The sequence below is a fragment of the Hirundo rustica genome, chromosome 2 (assembly GCF_015227805.2).
Source record: "Hirundo rustica isolate bHirRus1 chromosome 2, bHirRus1.pri.v3, whole genome shotgun sequence".
Lineage (NCBI taxonomy): Eukaryota > Metazoa > Chordata > Aves > Passeriformes > Hirundinidae > Hirundo > Hirundo rustica.
In genome coordinates, this window is record NC_053451.1 from 77468178 (window position 1) to 77489948 (window position 21771).

Consider the following 21771-nt stretch of genomic DNA (forward strand, 5'->3'; position numbering starts at 1 on the left):
TTCCCTTGCTTTAAGTGTCAATAATGACTCTTATGTCAATAAAGAACTCTTATGCAAGAAATAAAGTATCATCTAGACAGATTCTTCCATCTAAAATGAAGACTGACATTTAAGTTAGGCCAAAGGATTATAGAGTCATACAGGAGAGGAAAGAAGCAAAACACACACATCTGGAACCTGTCTATAAGGTGTCACTGGCAAGACAAAGTTTTACTGAATGCCACTTACAGTAAATGAAGTGATAACCTGTGCAACCATGATGGCTGCTTCTATCGGGCCATGGTCAGCAAAGCTGACAAAGGGTATAAAATATCGCAGGAAAGCGTGCTGTAAACCACACTCTCAACTCCCCTGAAGTAACAGGAAATCTTGGGCAGGAGTTTGTCTCTTCTCAGTATGCCTTACAGGGCAGCAGAGTCATCTGCCACGCAACAGACAAGGACAGGAATTAAGGCATAATTCCATATTGTGACTTTCAAATATTTTATTTTAAAACAAATGTGCCACTTTTTCTATTTGTACACAATGACAGCATATTAGAAAGCAGTTCCATTTACTTTTCATTTTTCTTTAAGGGAAAGACAAGCACCCTAAAGAGGAGACCAAAAAGCCTCAAGATGCACAAATAACATATTAGCCAGCGTTGAGGAACCGGCTTCCCATGGGCTCCTGGAAAGAACCATAGGTAATGAAAACTGAGAGTCCAGCTGCCATATTATTAGGTCTGTGTTGAAGAGGACATCATCAGGCTGAAGTCCCATCTGGTTTAGTGAACTGCATGGACAACTCGGTCCCTGACAGAGATGAGACCAAAACTGATTTGTCTGGAGAACTGAGTCCTAGAAGAGGCAAACAACTGGTCTTGAGGAAACACAGGGCTATGTGACTATCCCCAGTAAGGACAAGATGGCATTATTCAGTACAAAATCCTCCCAGACACCCATACACAAGACATTTTGAAGTGGAAGGCTCCCAGAAGCCTTCTGGAAATCCTGCCTCTTTCCAACGTTAATCCTTACAATAAAATTGATACATTTAAACTCATTTTTAAATGCCTAATTACTACATGCTAATAAGAGTAACAAGACTATCCAGCATTATCCTAATTAATGACAATATTAATTCCTGCTAATTAACTCTAACCAAATCCTCTTTGCCAGAGCAATTATTTAAGGAACTGTTTTCTTATTCAGCCCTAAATACTAGATTTAACTTTCGAGACAGGGGACCTTACATCTGGTCCACTGTCTCAGCTCCTACATAATCCTAGAAAATTATGTTCTGAGTCAAGAATTTCCACACTCTCCCTTGCAAATGACTGTCATCAAAACCAAAAAAATCTTGGTCTATTTTTTCAGACTGCATTCTTTCTTTTTCTCTTCTGCACTTCAGGTCATGCCTTTAGGCACAGCAGAAGAAACAAAGACAATCCATCAAGAGAGAAGATGGCAAGCAAGAGAAACAGCAGGAACGGCAAAAATGCAAGCAGTATTTATTTCAGATTGTTCAGAGTCATTGGATTTTCCCTGGGGAAACCTCTCAACACACATATTCAAACAAAAATTTTGTTTTCAAAACAGCATCATTTCTTTGAAATTTAAACTCACTGGCTGTAGGGATCAAGACTGATTTTGATTTTAACAGACAGAAGAGATTTTTATGTTATTCAGCTATTTGGTGTTTCACCTAAGGTACTATTAGCTGCCTTCAGGAGAATACTGTGCAGGATGAGCCAGAGCCTTCTGTTCTGTCATTGTAAATGTGGCCTTCTCCAAGTCCTCCTTGGAAGAGGCACAACAGCTGCCAATGCTGGGCTATGTTACTTTATTCTGAATTCCCTGGCTGGAGCTGGGGCTGCTTATGGGTAGGTGCAAGTCAGATTACTTGTTAAAGTATCAGTAATGAATTCATGAAAGCTGGCAGCTGCAACCTCCACCATCAACTTCCTTCCACCTGGACTCTTTACGCTCTTATGCAGAGTTTAAAAAGGGAGTGAGCACATATTGCAATAGTGTCAGCACCAAGAATTTCCTAGTGAGCGGCTTTTCCCCATCAAACATTTTTGCTGTGCTTTGTTCAAATCCCTTTAGACATACGGAATGTGCCTGCTTTAAAGAAGTCAGCCAGATTTAAAAAAAAAAACTATTGAACTTGGATAAGGAAATCATAATATTTACAAGCAATAGCAAACAGGAGATTGACACAATGTTCCCACCCAAATCACACAAATATAATGAAATACAATGAAAAATAATGTAAGTATCAAATAATATTTTTTGTTTTCAAGACACACATGCCAGCGTATTTTGAGCTGAATCAATCATTACCTTTTTCCTCTTCTGAAAGCTCCTCTATGGGCTCCAGCATATGCACCAAGGGTGCCTGCTCTAATAATGAGGAAGAACAGGAACACCAGACAAAAAGGACAGAAAAAGGTCAAGGTCCAGAGTGGGAAAGTCAGGAAAAAAACCACCACACTGATGTCAACTTTCTTGATTGCTGACAACCTGCTTAACCATCACAAACCCACTGCAACATGACTCTTCACTGCCTTGGGGGTACATTTTTGTAGAGAAGACCCTAATACAATAGTCAGTCCAGGAGTGATTCTGTTGTCCAAACACAGGTGCATCCAAACACAGGTGTTATCCCAGATCCACCAGAGTTTTAAGCCATCAGTGCAAGGTTGACTGATACATCACACAGCTTCTGGAATGGCACCAGGTAGGCCAGGTAGGGTATGTTTAGACATCTACAATGACAGGGCCACCCAGGATTACGTGAATCATCATCGTTGTTCATTTCTCATAAGAAGCAATTTTTTAAGATGTATTTAAAAATATTGTTTATGCGCAATTTTATACTAGAAGTTTAAAAAATACAAGTGAAATGGACAAGGTAAACCTCAAAAATATATGGAAAAATATATTAACTCACTATTCCAGAGAGTTATTAAGTACTGAGTCCATATGTGCAAGACAGAGATTTAACACACATATACATATATATGAGATAATTCCCAATAAAACCAATTAAAAAAATCTTCAATCACTCCAATTGAGTAAGACTCAGTATTATCATCTGTTTTAAAGAATTCCTGAAATGTCTGTGCTGCAAACAGCTTCCTAAACACACTGAATTTATCATTCTATAGTCTGTCAGGTACAATTGGCTTCACAAAAAGGAAGCCAGACTACAGTCTATTTGCAACTTCATAAACTTCAGATATAAGACATGCTTGAAAATGATTACATGTAGACTTATAAGTATTCAGGTTTTTAAAATGTTAACATTCACCTCTTACAAATTAATTGAGATCAATGAAAACTAGAGCTTAAGGGTCTTCTTGAGTTTACAATAAAAACAGGTATGTAAACTGTAGTTTCAGTCAACTACAGGCATTATAAGAGAAAGAAATTTGTTGATCAGTATTTTGGGTCTACTTGTATTTTCCCCACTCTTCACAAAAAACCTCTTGCACTATAAATGGTTGTTATGCTCTGTGGGTAGAAGGGGAAGAAGTGATGCTGCATGAAGATGGTTTTTGGCACTTCTTGTACACCAGGTACAAACATGGATGCACTGTGACAGGCAATCACAGTGAAAGCAGCATTTGGAGCTAAGTGACACTGCCACATCTCCAATACTCCCCAAGTAAAGGGGATTAAATCTGGTGGCATAAATGCTTGGGTATGGGAGCTGCTCTCTCCATGCTTTCCATGCCTCTGGTGATATTCAGCTCTCACCTGCTTTTCCAAGCCAATTACCACACTTAAGATTTGCTCCCACAGAACTTGCCCAAAATAGAAGTTTGAAAAGAAATGCTTCTTACCCCATCACAAGTTGTTAACGAGATATAAATACCAAGATATCTTAGGAAAACATTTAAAAGCAAAACTCTGAGAGAAAAATGGACTTCTAGTCTTTCACTCTCTAAGGCTGTAAAATTTATCAGTGGCCAGAGCATTCCTGGGCACAGGAAGATGATTCTCCACACTACTGCTCCTGGCACACAGCTGCCCTTCACCAACTAAGGTTCTCCAAAACAGTGTTCAGATACAGTTTGGAATCATTCCCAAAAGCCTGAAATGCGTCTGTTTAGAAGTACAGAGCCTGAATCACAGATTAAATGCTCCAGGAAGATTTAATTAAGCTGCATGGGCACTGAGGCCTCTGAGTTTCTTGGCTGGACTTACCAGTCAGTAAGGCAGTTGCTGTGTAGTTGGATTTAATCTATGCTTGCTTTACCTGTACTTTACTCAAATGCTCTCTGCTTAAAGGGGCTGACCCATCTCTGCACAAGCCCTTGACAAGTGACTTAATGTAACAGGAAAATCCCAGTCCCCAGACCTCGGACCTGAAAATAGTCTGCTGGTCGGGCATAAAGGTACAGTCTTCTCTTCCTCAGTGTACCAGAAACAGGGGAAATGAAAAATCAGTAATTACTAAGAACAGTTGCAAGAGCAGACCCAAAATGCATTACTGTTACATGCAATACTGTTGTTCATGGCATGGTAACAAAGGAGATCAAATGCTAAGGCATGAGGGAGTGTGACACCTGAAAACACCAACTTCCCTTAGGTAAACAAGCCTTTTCTTTCTCTTCACTGTACACATATTCTGAGATATCTATTAAACATCACATTGGAATCACACTTAAGAAAAATCATTACTCTGGTTTATAGACAAGTGGAGATGACCCCCCTTAAGGAGTCCTCTCCTTGTTTACCAGAGAAGTGCTTCTTCTGGCCATCTGATCAGCCATATTAATTCTAGCCATCATTAGGGCCAGCAGTGGTGTGTCTATCCTCCCACATCTTCCAGAGTATCTCTTCTGCCAGCTAGTATGTGTAGAGACACAGATGAGATGCATCAAAAGATCAGGTTACCTTAATTTCTTACTGGATAAGTATACTACCGAAAAATTATGTGCCCAGCATACTTTAAGAAATAATTAAATACCCGTTTTAAAGAGTATTTGAAGACAATTTCTACGCAGGTGGAATAGGAAAATATATCTAACAACAATGAAGGATTCAGGCCGTGTATGTTTCATGCATATCGTATATTATTTGTCTGTTCTTCTAGTTAAAAAAACCCAAAACAATATTCTGACAGTACTGTTGGAAAAACAGTCTTCTGACCAACATTTACAGAAGAAATCCCACCTATTTATGTTGAAATATGAAGTGCTAAAGAACTTTTAGCCTGAAGAGAAGCGATACAATTATCTATGGTGTAGTGTCATCTAGAGTAAGCACTTTGAACTTGCAATGTAACAACCTAGGAAAAAACATAGAATTTGGGTTTTTTTAAACTACTGCATTTCTTGAAGGTATAAGGAATGGAAGCTATGGCTACAGTCATTATACACTCCTTTAATTTATACTCAAATTACACATACAAAGAGCTGCCAGACCTAATCTGTGATACCTGTAATTTGGACTATTGTTTTTAAATGAATGCACTTCATGTATTTTTTTCTCCTAACTGATGAATAGAAAGCCATATACTGCACATAAGCAGCAGAAATATTAATTTTAAACCAATATTCCTAAGTGTGATTTTTTTTTGATGCTTACCTGAGGCCTCTAAGTTAGGAGCCTAGTCACCTCAGACTCCTACAGACGTCGAAGAGATACAGGCAACTTCAAAGAGCATTCAGATCTTAGTTCAGCTGAACCAAACTCTGAAAGCACCCCTTTTCTCTGTTTACTGTCTAGGAAGAGTAAGTACTTTTACTAAATTTTTCTCAGATGCCTCAGCTATGTCCCTAGTGAGAGCTGAGCCTTGGTGTCCACACCATGTTTGTAGACCGAGACATATGTTTTCATGAGCAATCTAGTCGGTAGCTTTGCATTTTTAACTACTGTCTTCAATGCCACTGAATATTATTTACCTAACAAAGACTAAATATTGAACAAGTATCAACATTTCAAGAGCAATATAGGAGCCAAAGCCTAATTTTAAAATATTATTTAAAAAAATAAATTGTAATTAATCTGTTGCTTTTTTGTGGGACTGAAATAACCTTTGAAAGTAAAACATAAGTAATATCTGCACAAAACCCTACAGGTAGCTCAGAAATGGATAGAAGAATGTTCTGCCAGGATGGCATTCAAGGAGCTCTACTAGCTTTCAAAAGAAGTTGGGAATATTAACACAAAAACACCAAACTAACATAGTTATTCTCCTACTTAACACCTAGGGTAACTCGCATTTGCAACTTGGGTATCTTTTCATAACACAGATTTAAGATGTGCAGAACGAATACTAGGATGCAAAAGCTTCTGAGCGGCTTTGAAAAGTGTACTTAAATTCACATTAGAGAGCCTTTTCTAGATTTAATTTAAAAAAAAAAAAAAAAAAAAAAGAAGAATGAAGATATCTTATACACAGGCAATTATAAGATGATCTGTGCTAAATAAATTTGTCTACAGAAGTTACCAGGAAGTGCTTTCATTTTCATAAAGACATGAGATGCAGCCATGATGTCTTAATTCAGTAAGTCAATCCCTTGAGGAGTCCTGAAAACTTCGGGAAAGACACCATAACTTCTGCTAACCTCCAGAAAATTAGGTAAGGCAAGTTTAAAAAACAATCCAGAAGGGAAGAAAGGGGACAGACAGAGAGACCTGCAGAGATAAATAAAACTGTAATCAGCAAAGGACTCTGAAGGGAACACCTTCTTTGAGGTTTCATAATAAACTGATGATGAATCTTTTGTGTATCAATGGCAGGAACAGCCTTTTCTATCTTGAGAAATTTCTCGAGATGTCACAAACTTCATATTTGAAGCAGCAAGAAATTATGAAAGATCTGAATGAGCTGATTTAAATTGTCAGAGTACAAAAAATACTAATGTTCACAGGACTGTTTCTGTCCTCAGTACAAATGAAAGCAAATGCACCAAGTAACTAATGCCTGACAAGCTTGATGGCTAAGTCCTTAGGAGCAATAACCTTCATAAAACTTAAATCTTAAGTTCAGGGAAATTGATAAACTACATGCTGTGAGACTTCTTAGCCAGAACCAGAACTACTGCTTTGGTGTAATGTGGCTGGCTTAAATGAAAAAGAATTCATTGTTTAAAATGCTAATCCTAATTCTCTATACTTAATATACTATTACTTTTGCCCACACAATATACATCCATACAGTTTAACTTAGAAAGCTACAAGCAATGAACTACTAAACTTTGCATAGCTTAGAAAGAAATCTCCATATTATTCAAATAATTACCAATAATAAAATGTTTTCCTTTTTTAAAAAATTCTTGTCATGAAAAATAATTTAAAATGAGCACTACATGAGTTTTTCATTCCTCATCAAGTTATCGAAAGCTTGATATATAGTGCCCTTTCTCCACAGAGACATTTTCAGAAATTTTTGTATTTGGCAAAAAAAATAAATTATCTACATTTTTCACGGACAAATTCCACTTAGTCTCACTGTCACAGGTTTAAAAACTAAGAGAAATAATTAGAAAAATCCATTATTTAACTATAATTCAAATTAATAAACTGGTTTTTAACATTTTGCTTGCTCATTTTTCATTACTTTACTACTTAAAAAGAAAATAAATAATTAGTCGATCGTAGAATACTGGTTGCAGAATATATAACAATACTCTCCATTAATCTGCATACTGATTAAAAAAACCTAAAACTATTTTCACAAAGTACAAAACAATGTAAATATAGCTCCTTTGCTCGCTTCCCTTCTAAGGGATACCACAATGCCACAAGTTAATATACCTAAATAATGATCTATATGTAACCACAAATATACTCTGGAAGAACTAGGACAGGATAACTGTCTATTTTGATTATTTCTTCTGTATTTTTACTCCTTGCCATTTGAAGTCACATGGAAAATACAGTATTTCAAGACTTCTAAACAAACATCTCCACGTGTTTCCCTATACAAATTCCAGTAGATGCATGTACCTATCCAGTATATGCACACATCAGATAAGCATATTTTCCATTAGAAAACACAAACATTTTCCTCAATAAATTTCATCTAAGTGCTTCAAAAATATACATAATCGAGGAAATATTCTCAAATTATTTTAATTTGGTTTTCATTTATTCTCCTCAGTAGTGCATCCTTATAATTATTTCATAGAAATTCTCAGCTCTGATGTACATATTATGTTCTTTCAATATAACTACTCTTAGACCTATGATTTGACAAGCAACATATCTGAGAAGAGTGAGCGTTAGATTCAGTTTGATAGATTCAGTTGGATCTCAATCTATCAAAAAAACTCACCGTGTGGGGTAATTGGTGGACTTGGTTTAGGTTCTTGGAGATTCTCCACAGGAGTGTTCACTAAAATAATATAATAATAAAAAAAACAATGGAATTGTATTATAGTAAACAGTAACAGACAAGTAGAGATTCTTAAATGCAGTAATATTTAATCATATCTATAAAATAGGGTTTTTTAATATTAATGGGGAAAAATAAACAAAACATTTACAAAGTAAAAACTGTTCCTTCCCAACATAGAAGTACATCTCTATATATGCTTAGCATTTTTAACACTTCTAGAATCAGGAAAAGAAACTACTAAGTAAATTATCACTGGACTACAATGTGATCATTTTTTCGGTCATGAGTTCATGCCGTCTTTGTGCCACAGGGAAGAAGTCTTGGCCCAAAGCTACTTAGTCAAGACCAGACTGACTGGGGCTTGTATTCCCAGAGAGGATCTGCAGCATCCACACCTGACATCAATGAGTACAAACCCTCATACATCTATAGATCTTGTATAGAGTAAAGTCTTGGAGTGAATTAGCACTTCAATCCTACATTCCTCTGATCAACCTGGGGCTAGGAGCAAATTTGCCTGTGTGCCATGGACTTTTACTTGCCTGTGCTTCAGTGTGAATGACCAGCTACAGCTGAAAAGCCACATGGCCATGCTCTTACTAGGCCTTCCTCAAACTAAACCTACTCCCTGCTGTTTGACTCAGTTCAGGCCAGTGCCTTGTTAATACAGCAAAATGGTTTCCAAACTGGGATCAGAATTAATTCATCTGCCATCACCTATTGCAATAAACCTACTTCAAGTCACTGCAACTGCAGCATTAACTATATAGATGTTTGTGGTGCAGGACAACATCCTGAAACACCATTATCAGGTTTAGCTATTTGTAATAGACATCAGACGTTAAAGTATTGCACAGACAAAAATATAAAAGTTCTTAACATTCTCTGAACATCTGTGTCTTAACTGACAAGTTAATCAGTTTTGTCTACTCTTTCAGTATTTTTCCTTTTGTGCGTTCTGCAACCTAAGGACAGTGAAGTATGAAAAAAAATATTAAAACTACACTTCATAAAGCAATTCTGGAAGTATTTATGTAATACAAAATAAGTTGTTCTATTTCACATCTCCTCACTACTCAAGCAATCAGCTTTGTACAATAGAAGTCCTTACAGCTAACAAAACTTGATCTTTCTAAATCATGGCATGGAAACAGGTAGAGACCCTGTGAAAAACAAACACATTTCCAGTACTGATTTTATTGCAGTATTTTGTTAGTCCAGTTGATATCTATATTTTTTTCAGACAGGCTGCAGAAATCAGAAACCAAGTCTGTTTTTTCTTACAGTTTGTACTCACCATCATACATTTTAACACCTGGAGCTGGTTTTGTGGACAGTTCTTTTATCTAAAGAAGAAAACACAGATACGTGAATAGATATAAATGTAAAGGATCAATATCTAGAATGAACATTTAGCATAAAATACCTAGTTTCAGTACTATTCCATAACAGAAATTATTGGTTATGATTTAGGGATAAAAATACTACTTCTGTGCCCAATATATATATTTTTTTCATGCTTAATGAACATTTTTTTATTGTCTTCATGTGAACTCATGTTTTGTACATCCTGTTATTGCAACTTTTAAAGTCAAATGAGAGCAGACTTATGGGCCACTTCAGCACTTAAGAGTTTCAATACTTTCTTCCTCAGCAATTCGTGTTCCATTTTGCAAGCCTAGCTTTCACTCCAGGGAAACACTGGAGCGTTTAATTACACATTGATTTTAAATGCATGAACAGTTCTCCTCTCTGCTTTACAGGTTTGTCTATTTGACACCCCAGGACAAGCACTGAACTAACAGAGGAAAAGAAACATGTTAGCTGTAATGTGATCTAAAGAAAACAGGAAACTTGTGAATCCTATATCATTAAAACAATGTTCTACACTCAAATTTCCAACAGAGAAGAAGAACACAATTCATTCAAACACATAGCCAGCGCCAGATGGAGCTGGCACAAGATATTGGACCATGATCCTTTTTTATTTATCTGTTTGGTTATAGAGAGCAGTGCCCCTATTCATTGTCCATTAAGTTTGGATCCTGCAAAAGTGTTAGCTATTTCTCAAGCCCTTCTATTTTCCAGGGATTGAGAATGTAGATCTGCACAAGTGTACTTCACAAACATCAGACTTGGACTCCTCTGAACATATTACACATCTGTGTTCATATTGTTATCTTTCCAAAAGTCACTCTATTGAAGGAAATTCATTTATCATTCAGTCCTCCATTTCTCCAGCTATAAAATTTGTGACGGTGGAGATGTAAAAGCTATTATTTGTCTTTCCATTCTTTAAGCATTCAAGTACAGGTTTAACATTAATCTCAAGCAAAATGTGTATTTTAAATCAGATGTTGATTTAAAAAGAATGCACCATCTAATAGAGGAATAGGCCACATAATCATGCCATAGTCTAAAACTCCAGACTACCCAGATCTTCCCTGCTCCATCACCTCTAAAAATCTACAGTTATGTTTCAACAAAACCTTATTTTATGCAAAAACAATTCATTTCCAAACACAGAATCATAGACTATCTCAGGCTGGATGGGACCTACAAGGATCAAGTCCAATTCACTCACTAAGCTACCTAAAACTTAAACCTAAGAGCATTGTCCAGACACTCCAAGAGCTCTGACAGGCTCAGATCACTCCCCTAGGGAGTCAGTTCCAGTGTACAACCACCCTCAGAGCGAAGAACTCTTTCCTAATGTCCAGTCTGAACCTCCTCTGCTTCATTCCATTTCCTTGTGTCCTATCACCCCTCCTCCTCCACAGACTCCCTTGAGGCTGTGATGAGATCACCTCTCAGCCTTCTCTTCTCCAAGCTGAACAAGGCAAGTAACAACAGCTACTCCTCGTAAAATGCCCTCAAGACCTTTGAGCATCTTGTTTGCCCTCCTCTGGATGCACTGAAATAGTCTGGTGCCCTTCTTATACTGAGCCACCCAAAACTGCACACAGGACTCGAGGTCAGGCAGCACCAGCACAGAGCAGAGTGGGACAATCACAACCCTCAGCCAGCTGGAGATGCAGCCCAGGACATGGATGGGACTTGCCCATGGCAAGCATGGCATGGCATGGCAAGCAAGCATGGCAGCCCACGTGGCTGCCAGCAGGGCACTGCTAACTCATATTCAACTTGACATCACCTCAAACCCCGAGATCTCTTTCTGCAGGACTACTCTCCAGCCTCTTGCTCCTCAATTTGTGGGTATAACCAGGGTCACCCCATCTCAGGTGGAGAATCTGGCAGTTGGTCTTGTTAAATTTCATGTGGCAATATTTTAAATAATTATTCTCACAGTAATGTACATAATACTTTATATTTAGTATGAGAAGTAATGTATTTTCAGATTTCAAACACTAGAACTTGTTTTAAATATTTTGTGGCAGATTAAATTCTTTTCACTATCAAAAAATTTTGGTTTATGAAGCCTTTCTTCATCAAATGTGTTTAAATTCCTGGTTTACATTCCTGTGTCTCTTTCCCAGATCTATTCCTATTGATTAACATATTAACTTATTATTTACCTTATTCTTATTTAAAATAATTTCCAAAGCATAACCAAGACACTCCAGCAATACTATTACAAACTGTGAATATTAAATATGTAATCAGAGAAATATCAAAAACAAATGCTAGTATAGTGTTTCTCTGTCCTGTCCTCTCTGAAACAGAGTGTTTCATGAAACAGACCCGCTTCTTTTGATTAGTAATCATCTCATTCTGCTGCTGAAGCCTCTGCTCCAATTTTTCTATCCTCGTCCTGTAAAAGGTGTTATTTCTGTTCAGGTCCTCCCTCGCTGATGTTTTGATTGATTCAATCTGTGACTGCAGCTAGAAAGCAATCAGAGGAAAAGTAACATCATATTAACACTATATAAAATACATTAATGCTATAAAGTCTAAACAAGTGTCATGCTTAGATACTTGTAACATTTTCTTTTCCTCAGCAAAAACTTGATGTTCTCTGTGACTTCACTAGGACTTGTATATATTATAAAACAGTTGTTTGGATCACTTTTGAATTACACAGGAAAGACTACCTAAATCCCAATATAAAGAAAAGGACACACAAACACATTGCTGACATTGCCTAAAAATAAGATTGCAGGAAAACTGTATAAATCTATAAAAATGTTTTCATTATAAACAGTGCCCAGTAATGATACTTTAAGGAGGTAATATGTGCATTTTTATAATAAACCTAGTATATTAACTCCTAATGTGGAACAAAGGGAACATTATTTAAGTGCACCATCCCAAAAGTAATACTTACAGTACTCCTCCCTTATTCTATTCTTGCACTGTATGTGGGTGTATCTTTAACTACATCCTTTTTGAGGACTGTTCCATGGTTCCTCCCCAATGTTTTCTTGCCAGAGGAGGAGAAGCATTGGTCAGACCACTATGATCTGCTCAGTTCTTACATGGTCACGCAGATGAAAGGAAAATGAAAGGAAAAGAAGCAAGAGAAACAAAGCAGGAAAGAGATTAAAAAGAAATGCAGACGTAAAAAAAAAAAAAAAAAAAAAAAAAAAAAAAAAAAAAAAAAAAAAAAAAAAAAAAAAAAAAAAAAAAATTTCCGAGGAATAAAGCTTTGTATAGTAAAATACATAAACTGATGCAAAATAAAATGCCATGGTGTTTTCTCCTGGAAAAGCTGAACAGATTGTGCATTAGAAAGCTACAACAGAAAAAGCAATAGAGAAGTGATAGGAAGGAGAAAAAACAGACTGAGACATATGCCACAGGTCAATGGAAGCAGCAGGTATAGGGTGGATGAAAGCTACATGTTGGTAAGTCATATCTCAACTATTCAGCCTACCCACATAACACAGAAAATACTGTATAATACCGTGCTCACAGAATCAGCTGTAAGCTCTTCAAAAGACAGATACAGTTTCAGTTTTCTGTCAGATTCTGAAATTATAAATTCAGTTTCAACCCTGGCCTTAACGGAAACACGAAGATCCTACCAGAACAGATACATAGAGTTGATAAACACAGCTAAGAGAACACACTCTTTTAAACTCTTGATACCTGGCAGATGTACTAGAGCATATCAAGAACTACTGAAAGGGTAAAGAAAATAAAAAAAAGTCTCCTTTAGGTGTAAGTGGCTTGCTATGCCACTTACCACAGACTTTTCTGTCTCATGGTCATGACGGATGGCTTGTATTAAAGATGTCCACTTTTTTTCCTGCATAGAAGAAATCCATGTTAATTCTTGTTAACAACATGTTTAGTTTGATATATGCAACTTTGTTTCTTGCTAATAACATATTATTGCAGCTTTGATAATAATAACAACAACTTAATAACACATTATATGCAGCTTTCTTTTCCTAAATAAAGCATAAATACAAAAACAATGACAGATTATATGAAATTTCGGTAACCCAGTATTTTATGCCTAGAACAGTTATTAGCATGATTTATACATTTGAGTGTGGTTTTTGCTCTTTGATTTCTATATGCAGTCACTGTGAGTGAGAAATACACAAGCATTTTGATACATCTCTGTGTATTAACAAAAAGAGTAGTAAGAGCAGGGAGGTTTCCCTCTACATAATGTAATTTTGAGCACTCATTAACAACCTATTCTGTGTAATAATGACAAAACCTCAAGATTAACATATGAGTTTTAGAGTGAAGCCAATATTCTTTGATGAAATAAAAAATCCCATAAAGCAAAACTAAGTTTTGCACATCTTTTGAGCAGAAGTGACCAAACTTCTGTATAGTACCAGCAGTAAACAAAGATATTCACATCCCAAAAACCAGGAAAGAAAACAAAAGGCAACGTTTGGAAAACCCTGTCAGAAATTTACCTAATTTCATTTTGGGAAATGGAATATACAAATTTTTCTGTAAGTGGCCTCACAGATGAGTAAACCTAAATGCTTTATTAGAGCCTTCTGGAATTGAACTGCCACCATACTTGGCAAATATAGATATATTTAATCATAAAGAATAAGAGAATAATAATAAATAGATAACACTTCATTTATAAAGGATAAAGAAAATAAATTCTTGTTTGCCATTATATAGATAGTATTAAATAGTATTAAATCTTTAAAACCAGCTATTTTTGGCATTGAGAAGAATGAAAATTTTACTTAGGGATTTCATATCCTCCTCAGAGATGAACAAAAATAAAAAGAAAGCAAGTAATCTGTCAAAAGCAACACATTAAGGTACAGAGTTACCTGTTTTTCCAGATGTCTAACCACTTCTGGATGATCCTGAGGACGTGGAGGTTTCTCCTCTGGAAATTCATGGCTGTCTTTCAGTGTTCCTAAATTGGATTTTTGTTGCATATTGGACTTTTGTATTTCTAACAGTTGCTAATAGGAGGGAGGAGGAATACAAAATTTTCTTTAAACACAGTTATGCAGAGATTGCATCAGATACTTCTCCCATTTCTCACGAGTTCAGCATTTATCAAATTTCATGTCATTAATAATATCTACATCTAACAAAAATATGACTTGTAAAAGTACACAGGACCTAGCAGCTACAAAATATAAGCTGCAATGGTAATGCCATGCAGGTTTGTTTTCTGACCCAGCCATACTTTTATGATTCTCTTGCTAGTGAGCATTTCCAAAGCATGTATTAAAAATGCACAAATTCTGTCCTCCATGCCACTTATGAGAATATTAACATAAGGATACCTAACATGCACTAACCACACCAATATCTATTAACTTATAAACAGGCATTCAAAGGTTGAGTCATAAAGAAAAACTGGTGTAATTGCTGAAGGGATCATTCATTTGTACAAAACAAACCTTCAAATAAAAAAAGCCCCGCAACTTGAAATTATGTTAATAAAATACCTGTACACAAAGATACAATTATAGCTACCATTCAATCATTATGTTTAGAGTTCTGTAGGATGAGCTTTACAACGACAATATCACATTTCAAATATGTGAGGTTCACTGCCACCTATTGTAAGGGATTAATGCTTTAAAATGTTAGAAAATTTGAATTGCTTACATTTTCTAAGGTTGAATTTCTTGAATACAACTCCTTAAGATCTTTCATAAACATATCTTTCACTTTTTCTATTTGATCAGTGAATTTCTCTCTTTCCTCATCTTTCCATTTATGAAATGCTTGTAGAATCTCTTCTTCTTTTGATTTTTGCTCACATTCCTGAATTTTTTTAAAAAAACATTACTTGTTACTTTTCCTCATATTCAATACAAATTCAAGCTCCCAAACTACATGTGGAATGCACTCATTTTCAATAATTGTGACATCAAAAAACATAAAACACACCAGTTTTTTTAAAGAATTCTGGGAAATCAAACTATACATTTTGCAAGCTAACAAATATGCTTCAAAGTAGTTTTGGTAGCTCATTATTTTCCACTGAAAAATGCACAAATGACCTTACTTGGTCATATCAAAGATTCACTTAGTTCAGCATCCTGTTTCTCACAAAGGCCTTAAGTGTCTAAGTAAGAAAGGCTAATATTTGGGCTAGCAAACGTGCATGTTGTCCTTCACAGTCTCAAAGTTGCCAGCTGTTTTCAGCTCAGAGGACTTCTGGAGCCTGATACAGTTCTGTGAACTTCATTAACTGCATAAATTTCAACACCTTTCTCCTCATACACTCTGCAGTCATCCCCTGTGGCCGCATCAGCTTTCAGCAGCTGCAACACCTTTTGACAAAGCTTCACAAGCTGCATGAAGAGCCAAGCACTTTACTTTTAGTTTGTATCTGGCTCCTGCTAGGCACATTTGTTGGATTCTGAGCCATGAACTGGAGCACAGAGGGAATGGTTCATCACTATTCTCTCTGTTTTATCTCATGACTTCACAGGTATCAGCATCTCACCCTCCATCTTCATCAAGTGTTTGTCTCTTTTTCAGACTGACAACTCTCAGCATGCTCAGTCATTCTAAATGCACCCTGATCATCTTTGTAGCCCATCTCCACATCTCTCATAGCTCTGTCCTATCCTTTTTGAGATGAAGGGACTAGATCCACACAACATATTTAGGCTGTGGCTTGCACAGATATTTTTCAGAATAATTGGTAACATTTGATTTTCTTTGCTAGCTGCTGCTAACATTTCCCCAGGACTGTGTATCACAAGTTTAAGATCTTGTCCTTCAGTAGCAGCACTCAGCTCAGAGCCCATTGTTTCATAGATGAAATTAGAACTACTTTATCTCCATATACATTTACCCAGCTTTATCAATTAGATTACTTCAACCATTCCACTACATAGTGATGCATTTTTATATAGTTCTCAAATTGTTTGAAGTCCTGCATCACTGCCCAGGACATAAACATCTTTTAGGAAACACCTTTTTTCCATCACAGCATTCACCCTGAATTTGTTCTCTAGTTATAACATGCAATCATTGTCCAACTAAGAAGAATGGGATCATCTGTATCCTTTCACCTCAAAGGAGCAGAAGGGACCAAGCACGGCAGTTTATACACAAACTCCCTCCAGTAGTCGTTCTCTTAAAAAAAAACCCTAACATGGGAAACATCTGCTCTTTCAATCAAAAGCCAGTAACATTATGACACCTGAGCTGATGGTGGATGTCAGTCATGGCAGACAAACTGTAACCAGACATTTCTATCTTCCCTGACATCCCAGAAAAACAGAGAAGTTTTGAAAGCTTCTTGTTGTGTAACACTGCAGGCTGTAGCTTCAGGACATTTCAGGTAGTCCCCCTTGCAGTTAGGAGTCAGCTAAGACAAGTGACTTCAAAAGAGGCCCCTAAGGCACCAAAAAATCTACTCTGCACTGTTATGAATACTCCAAGTTCCCCCTCATAAACAAAACAATGCTTTGGGGGCAGGAGGAATATGTTATAGATGTACTTCTCAAAAGGTAGGTAGAGAATGAATGAGTAGAATACTCTCCACATGTCCACATAGAGTGAAGAGCCATTGCTCTGGGTCTTCCGCACGCCTGAGTGAAACTCTGACAGCTTCTGATTTGGTCATTCCTTACTTTTGAAAATGGAAGCTGAACACTTCCAAGAAAAGGGGAACAAAAGGACTGAAGAAAGAGAAGTCTGAATCTGAGTTAGGGAAAAAAACCCACTCCATGTTTTGCAGAAGATCAGGATTCCCTCTGAAAACAAGGAAGAAAATCATCATCCATCACAGACTACCACGTTGGAAGGGATTATCCTCTGGGATAATCTGGTCTAGCCTTTCTTGACAACAGCACAAACTAGGCAAAGTGGCCCAGGACCTTTCCAGCTGAATCTCGAAAGTGTTCAACATCGGGAAATCCAGTACTTCTCTGGGTCGAGCGAACACAGTTCAAAGTGCTAATTCTTATAAGACGTTCACATTACTTAGTACGTATTACCTTAGACAACCTGGCCAAATTAGCCTGCTGTTCAAACTCTAACTGGGACTTGGTAAACTGCAACTGCTCCTTCAGTTTTTCAATCTCATCCTGCAATTTTTCTATATTTCCTTTCTTCTTCTGTTCTGTTTGAAAGAAATACAAATTTTAAAAAGGTTTGTTGCAATTTCTGGAACTGTAATACTTACTGCAAAGACATTTCTAGTGTTTCAGTAACATCTTCACAAAGTGTGACTTTCTTAGACCTCACCCACTACCATGATCCTCCATAGATGCTTTTAAATACGTATATTCTCTGGACTGCTAACTTAACCTCAACAAATACTTGTACCACTGACATGTGAAATAGTTTATGAAATATTTACATGGAAAAGTATACTATAATCTAATTTCAAAGGAATCTAAGCAACACAGGCTTATAAAAAGAATGTATGAAGGTAAACCTCAGTTATTCAATCTCTTAGGTTAAGTTTATTCTAAATAACTTTTCTAAGGAGTCCACTTGGAATACAACAAATTATTTATGTGGAAATAATTGGGGAAATATCAAACAAAAATGTTAAAATATGCAAAAATCACAACAATCTTCAGCTGAGAAACACTTCATCAACTTACCAAGGATTTACTTGCCCATCATCTGGGAATCTAATATTATTTCATAAATAACTGCATGGGAGATTTTCCCCATAAGGCCATTTCAGGCTAATCCTTTTATACAACAATTACTTCAACTGTTTCTGAAGCATCTTGCACTATAATTTTTATCAAGTGTAAGGTGCACAAGAGCTTCTTTCTTCTTCCAATATATTCACACTACTTATGCTGCTTATTCAGACCCCTCTCACTCTTGCTGCTGTTTCATTTGCCTGACAAGCTACAGTTCAGACCTCATTAGATTCTTCCCACTTTTCCTCCTCCCAAATGCTCCTTTTTTCCTAACTTGTTTCTAATCACTGTTACCTGTCAATACTTGTTAGTCCTTAACAATAAATCATAAACATGCAGCCTAGCAGGAAGGAGAGAAATTAGATATGAATGAAAGAAACTTTGAGAACATTGTTTTTCAAACTAAACGTCTTTTAGTGAAGAGAAAAATGTATGCAAGTTAGTGGTAAAGCAACCTTGAGTATCATAGATAGATGAAGTTAGACTGCTTGCAACAGTTTCTCTTTCTCACTACATTTTACAGTCAGTTTAGTTCAGGAGAGGCTGTTCCTATTCAAACTGGTTTCAGGTGGGGTGGACTATTTCTGTATTAATAATTATTATATATTTATGAAATTTATTTTCCTCAGTGCAGCTTCTTAATTTCACCCATGCCTTCATAACATACATGCCTGAAGAGAAACTCCTCTGAACTGTGCTACTGGCTAAAGTATTCAACAGAAATGCTAGTTTGAAAAAATTCTGCAAAGATGGCACACAGGTTTTTGTTAACTATTTTCCAGAGACTGCAACATATGTTGTGCAATACATTGTATCAGTCAGCGGCACTTGGATTCATAGAAACTGGGATCTGCCACCTAAAAAATGAAAAGTAAAAACTTTTCTTCCAAGTTACACAAAACCATGGACTGCACATCCTCACTGTATTTACACTTTTCTAAACTACCTCTCTCAATTTTTTTGATAACATCAAAAGTACATACCGATCTCAGACTCCCCTGAGTGACGTCTTTGAATGTGACTTTGTAAAAAGGAATAGGTCATAAAAGCCTTTTCACAAAACGGACACTACAAAATAACAAAACAAAACAACACAACAACAACAACAACAAAACAGTTAAAAACACATTAGTAACATCTTTTTGGTAAATACAGTGGTTAAGGCTTTTAACAGGTTATTACATTTTGTTCATGTGTAGAAAGAAGGTAACTTTAACAAATTCCATCTCACAAGATTAAGAAGAAAAATTTTCATGGTACCCAATTTCTGTAAAGTCAGTATACTAATGCTATCAAAAGTTTCACAGTGGTGGCCATGAGCAAGAATCTGATTGTGCTAGGCACTGTACAAACTGAACAGAATAGGCTCTGGCCAAGCAAGTTCAAATTCAGATATAAACCACAGACAAGGATTCATGTATGTAGGTAGAGAACAATAAGGAAAAGGCATGCTGACCATCTTTGGAAAAATACACGGACTCCAGCCAACTAGCAGTTCAGGTGTTCTTAAGATTCATCTAACACCACAAAGTAGAGCACCACACAGCTGGAGAAAACCAATAGAGATGGGTTTGAGTATATGAATTGTAAGATGGCAATACTCAGAGGATATGTAAAATACTCAGATATTTCAATCAAGGTAAAGTAACAGTACACAATCTTGTAAGAAAAGGTATGTAGCTACATTAGTATGCTGCCTAGAATCCTTCTGAAGCACAAAATTGTTTCAATTACTGTTTCTATAATTTATCCATGAGTTTTGAACATAGATTCGAAGTCAAATTGGATCCTTCCCTTTTCAAAATATTCCTTTTGTTTACCTTCAAACTACATTCTACTAATGTTCAGAAGATATTAAAAATAGATGGGTAGTACAAACAGAAGCTACATCTACAAACTCTGTAACATACTTTAAGACTATGCATGAGGCTCCCTAATCACTTTAGGGTCATTAATTACCTCTATCTCATTCTGTTTTTCAAATAAATACATTTTAACAAACGACAGACAATAAAAAAAAGTAATTTTTACTTATCAGTGTGATATGACAGTAAGAAACCAGCTTAACAGGTTCAAGATCTTGTCACCATAATCAATGCCACAAGGGGGATCTGGGGAGCTACAGGCCTGCCAGCCTGACCTCAGTGCCTGGCAATGTTCTGGAACAGATCATCTTCAGTGTGATCACATACAGGACAACCAAGTGATGAGACCCAGCCAGCATGGGCTTAGGAAAAGCAGGTCCTGCCTGGCTAACCTGATCCTTTTATTACCAGGTGACCTGCCTAGTGGGTGAGGAAAAGGCTGTGGATATCGCCAACCCGGACTTCAGCAAAGTCTTCAACACCATCTACCATAGCACTCTCCTGGAAAAGCTGGCAGCTCATGGCTTAGAGAGGTCACTCTTCTCTGGGTTAAGAACTGTCTGGATGGACAGGCCCAGAGATTGTGTTGGTGTCGCATCCAGTTGGCATCTGGTCACTAGTCATGTCCCCAGGGATCAGCGTTGGGGACAGCCCAGTCTAATATGTTTATGGATGATTTGGATGAGGGGATTGAGTGCACCTCAGTAAATTTGCAGACAACACCAATTGAACAGGAATGTTGATCTGATGGAGGGTAGGAAGGCTCTGCAGAAGGATCTGGACAGGATGGATTGACGAACAGAGGCTAACTTTATGAGGTACAGCAAGACTGAGCACCAGGTCCTTCGCTTCAGCCACAAAACCCCTGCAGCATTCCAGGCTTGGGGCAGTGTCTATAAAGCTGCTCAGTGGAAAAGGACCAGAGGGTGTTTGCCAACAGCTGCTGAACGTGAGTCAGTGTGCCCAGGTGGCCAAGAAGGCCAGAGTCATCCTGGCTTGTATCAGCAGTACTGTGGAGAGCAGGACCAGAGCACTGACTGTCCTTCTATACTCAGCCTTTGTGAGGCCATACCTCCAACCCTGTGTCCAGTTCTGGGTCCCTCACCATAAGAAGGGCATTGAGGTGCTGGAGCATGTCCAGAGAAGGGCAATGGAGCTGGTGAAAGGTGGGGAGGGTAAGACCTACAAGGAGCAGCTGAGAGGGCTGGGGGTGATTAGCCTGCAGAAAAGGAGGCTCAGGGGAGACCTTATCATGCTTTACAACTTCCTGAGAGTATAAATACAGAGGGGTCAGCCTCTTCTCCCAAGCAACAAATGACAGGATAAGAGGACCCAGCCTCAAGTTGTGACAGGGAAGATTCAGGTTGGACATCAGAAGGAATTTCTTCATTAAAAGGGCGGTTAAACAACGGCATGGACTGCCAAGGGAGGTGGTGGAATCACCATCCCTGGAGGTGTTCAAGAAATAAATGAACACTGCACTTACAGCCATGGCCTAGTTGACAAGATGTTGATCAGTCAAGGGTTGAACTTGA

The 21771-nt window shown here is 37.2% G+C and overlaps 1 protein-coding gene across 6 annotated transcripts in view; it reads right to left on the minus strand.

The window, feature by feature from the left end:
• Nucleotides 1–21771, minus strand: part of DZIP1 (DAZ interacting zinc finger protein 1) — a 41112-nt gene that overhangs the window by 12874 nt on the left and 6467 nt on the right. For 4 of the 6 annotated variants that reach the window (XR_005699476.2, XM_040055987.2, XM_040055983.2 and 1 more), the window contains 8 exons: nucleotides 19355–19439; nucleotides 17706–17830; nucleotides 15355–15513; nucleotides 14559–14696; nucleotides 13487–13549; nucleotides 12043–12183; nucleotides 9638–9686; nucleotides 8278–8337 (listed from right to left, as the gene is read on the minus strand). Coding sequence is in view for 5 of the 6 variants with exons in the window: in XM_040055987.2 (XP_039911921.1) it covers nucleotides 8278–8337; nucleotides 9638–9686; nucleotides 12043–12183; nucleotides 13487–13549; nucleotides 14559–14696; nucleotides 15355–15513; nucleotides 17706–17830; nucleotides 19355–19439 (820 nt within the window). In the remaining variant the exon portion in view is untranslated. The remainder of the gene's footprint in view (nucleotides 1–8277; nucleotides 8338–9637; nucleotides 9687–12042; nucleotides 12184–13486; nucleotides 13550–14558; nucleotides 14697–15354; nucleotides 15514–17705; nucleotides 17831–19354; nucleotides 19440–21771) is intronic. The other 2 variants (XM_040055988.2, XM_040055989.2) reach the window with 2 other exon arrangements.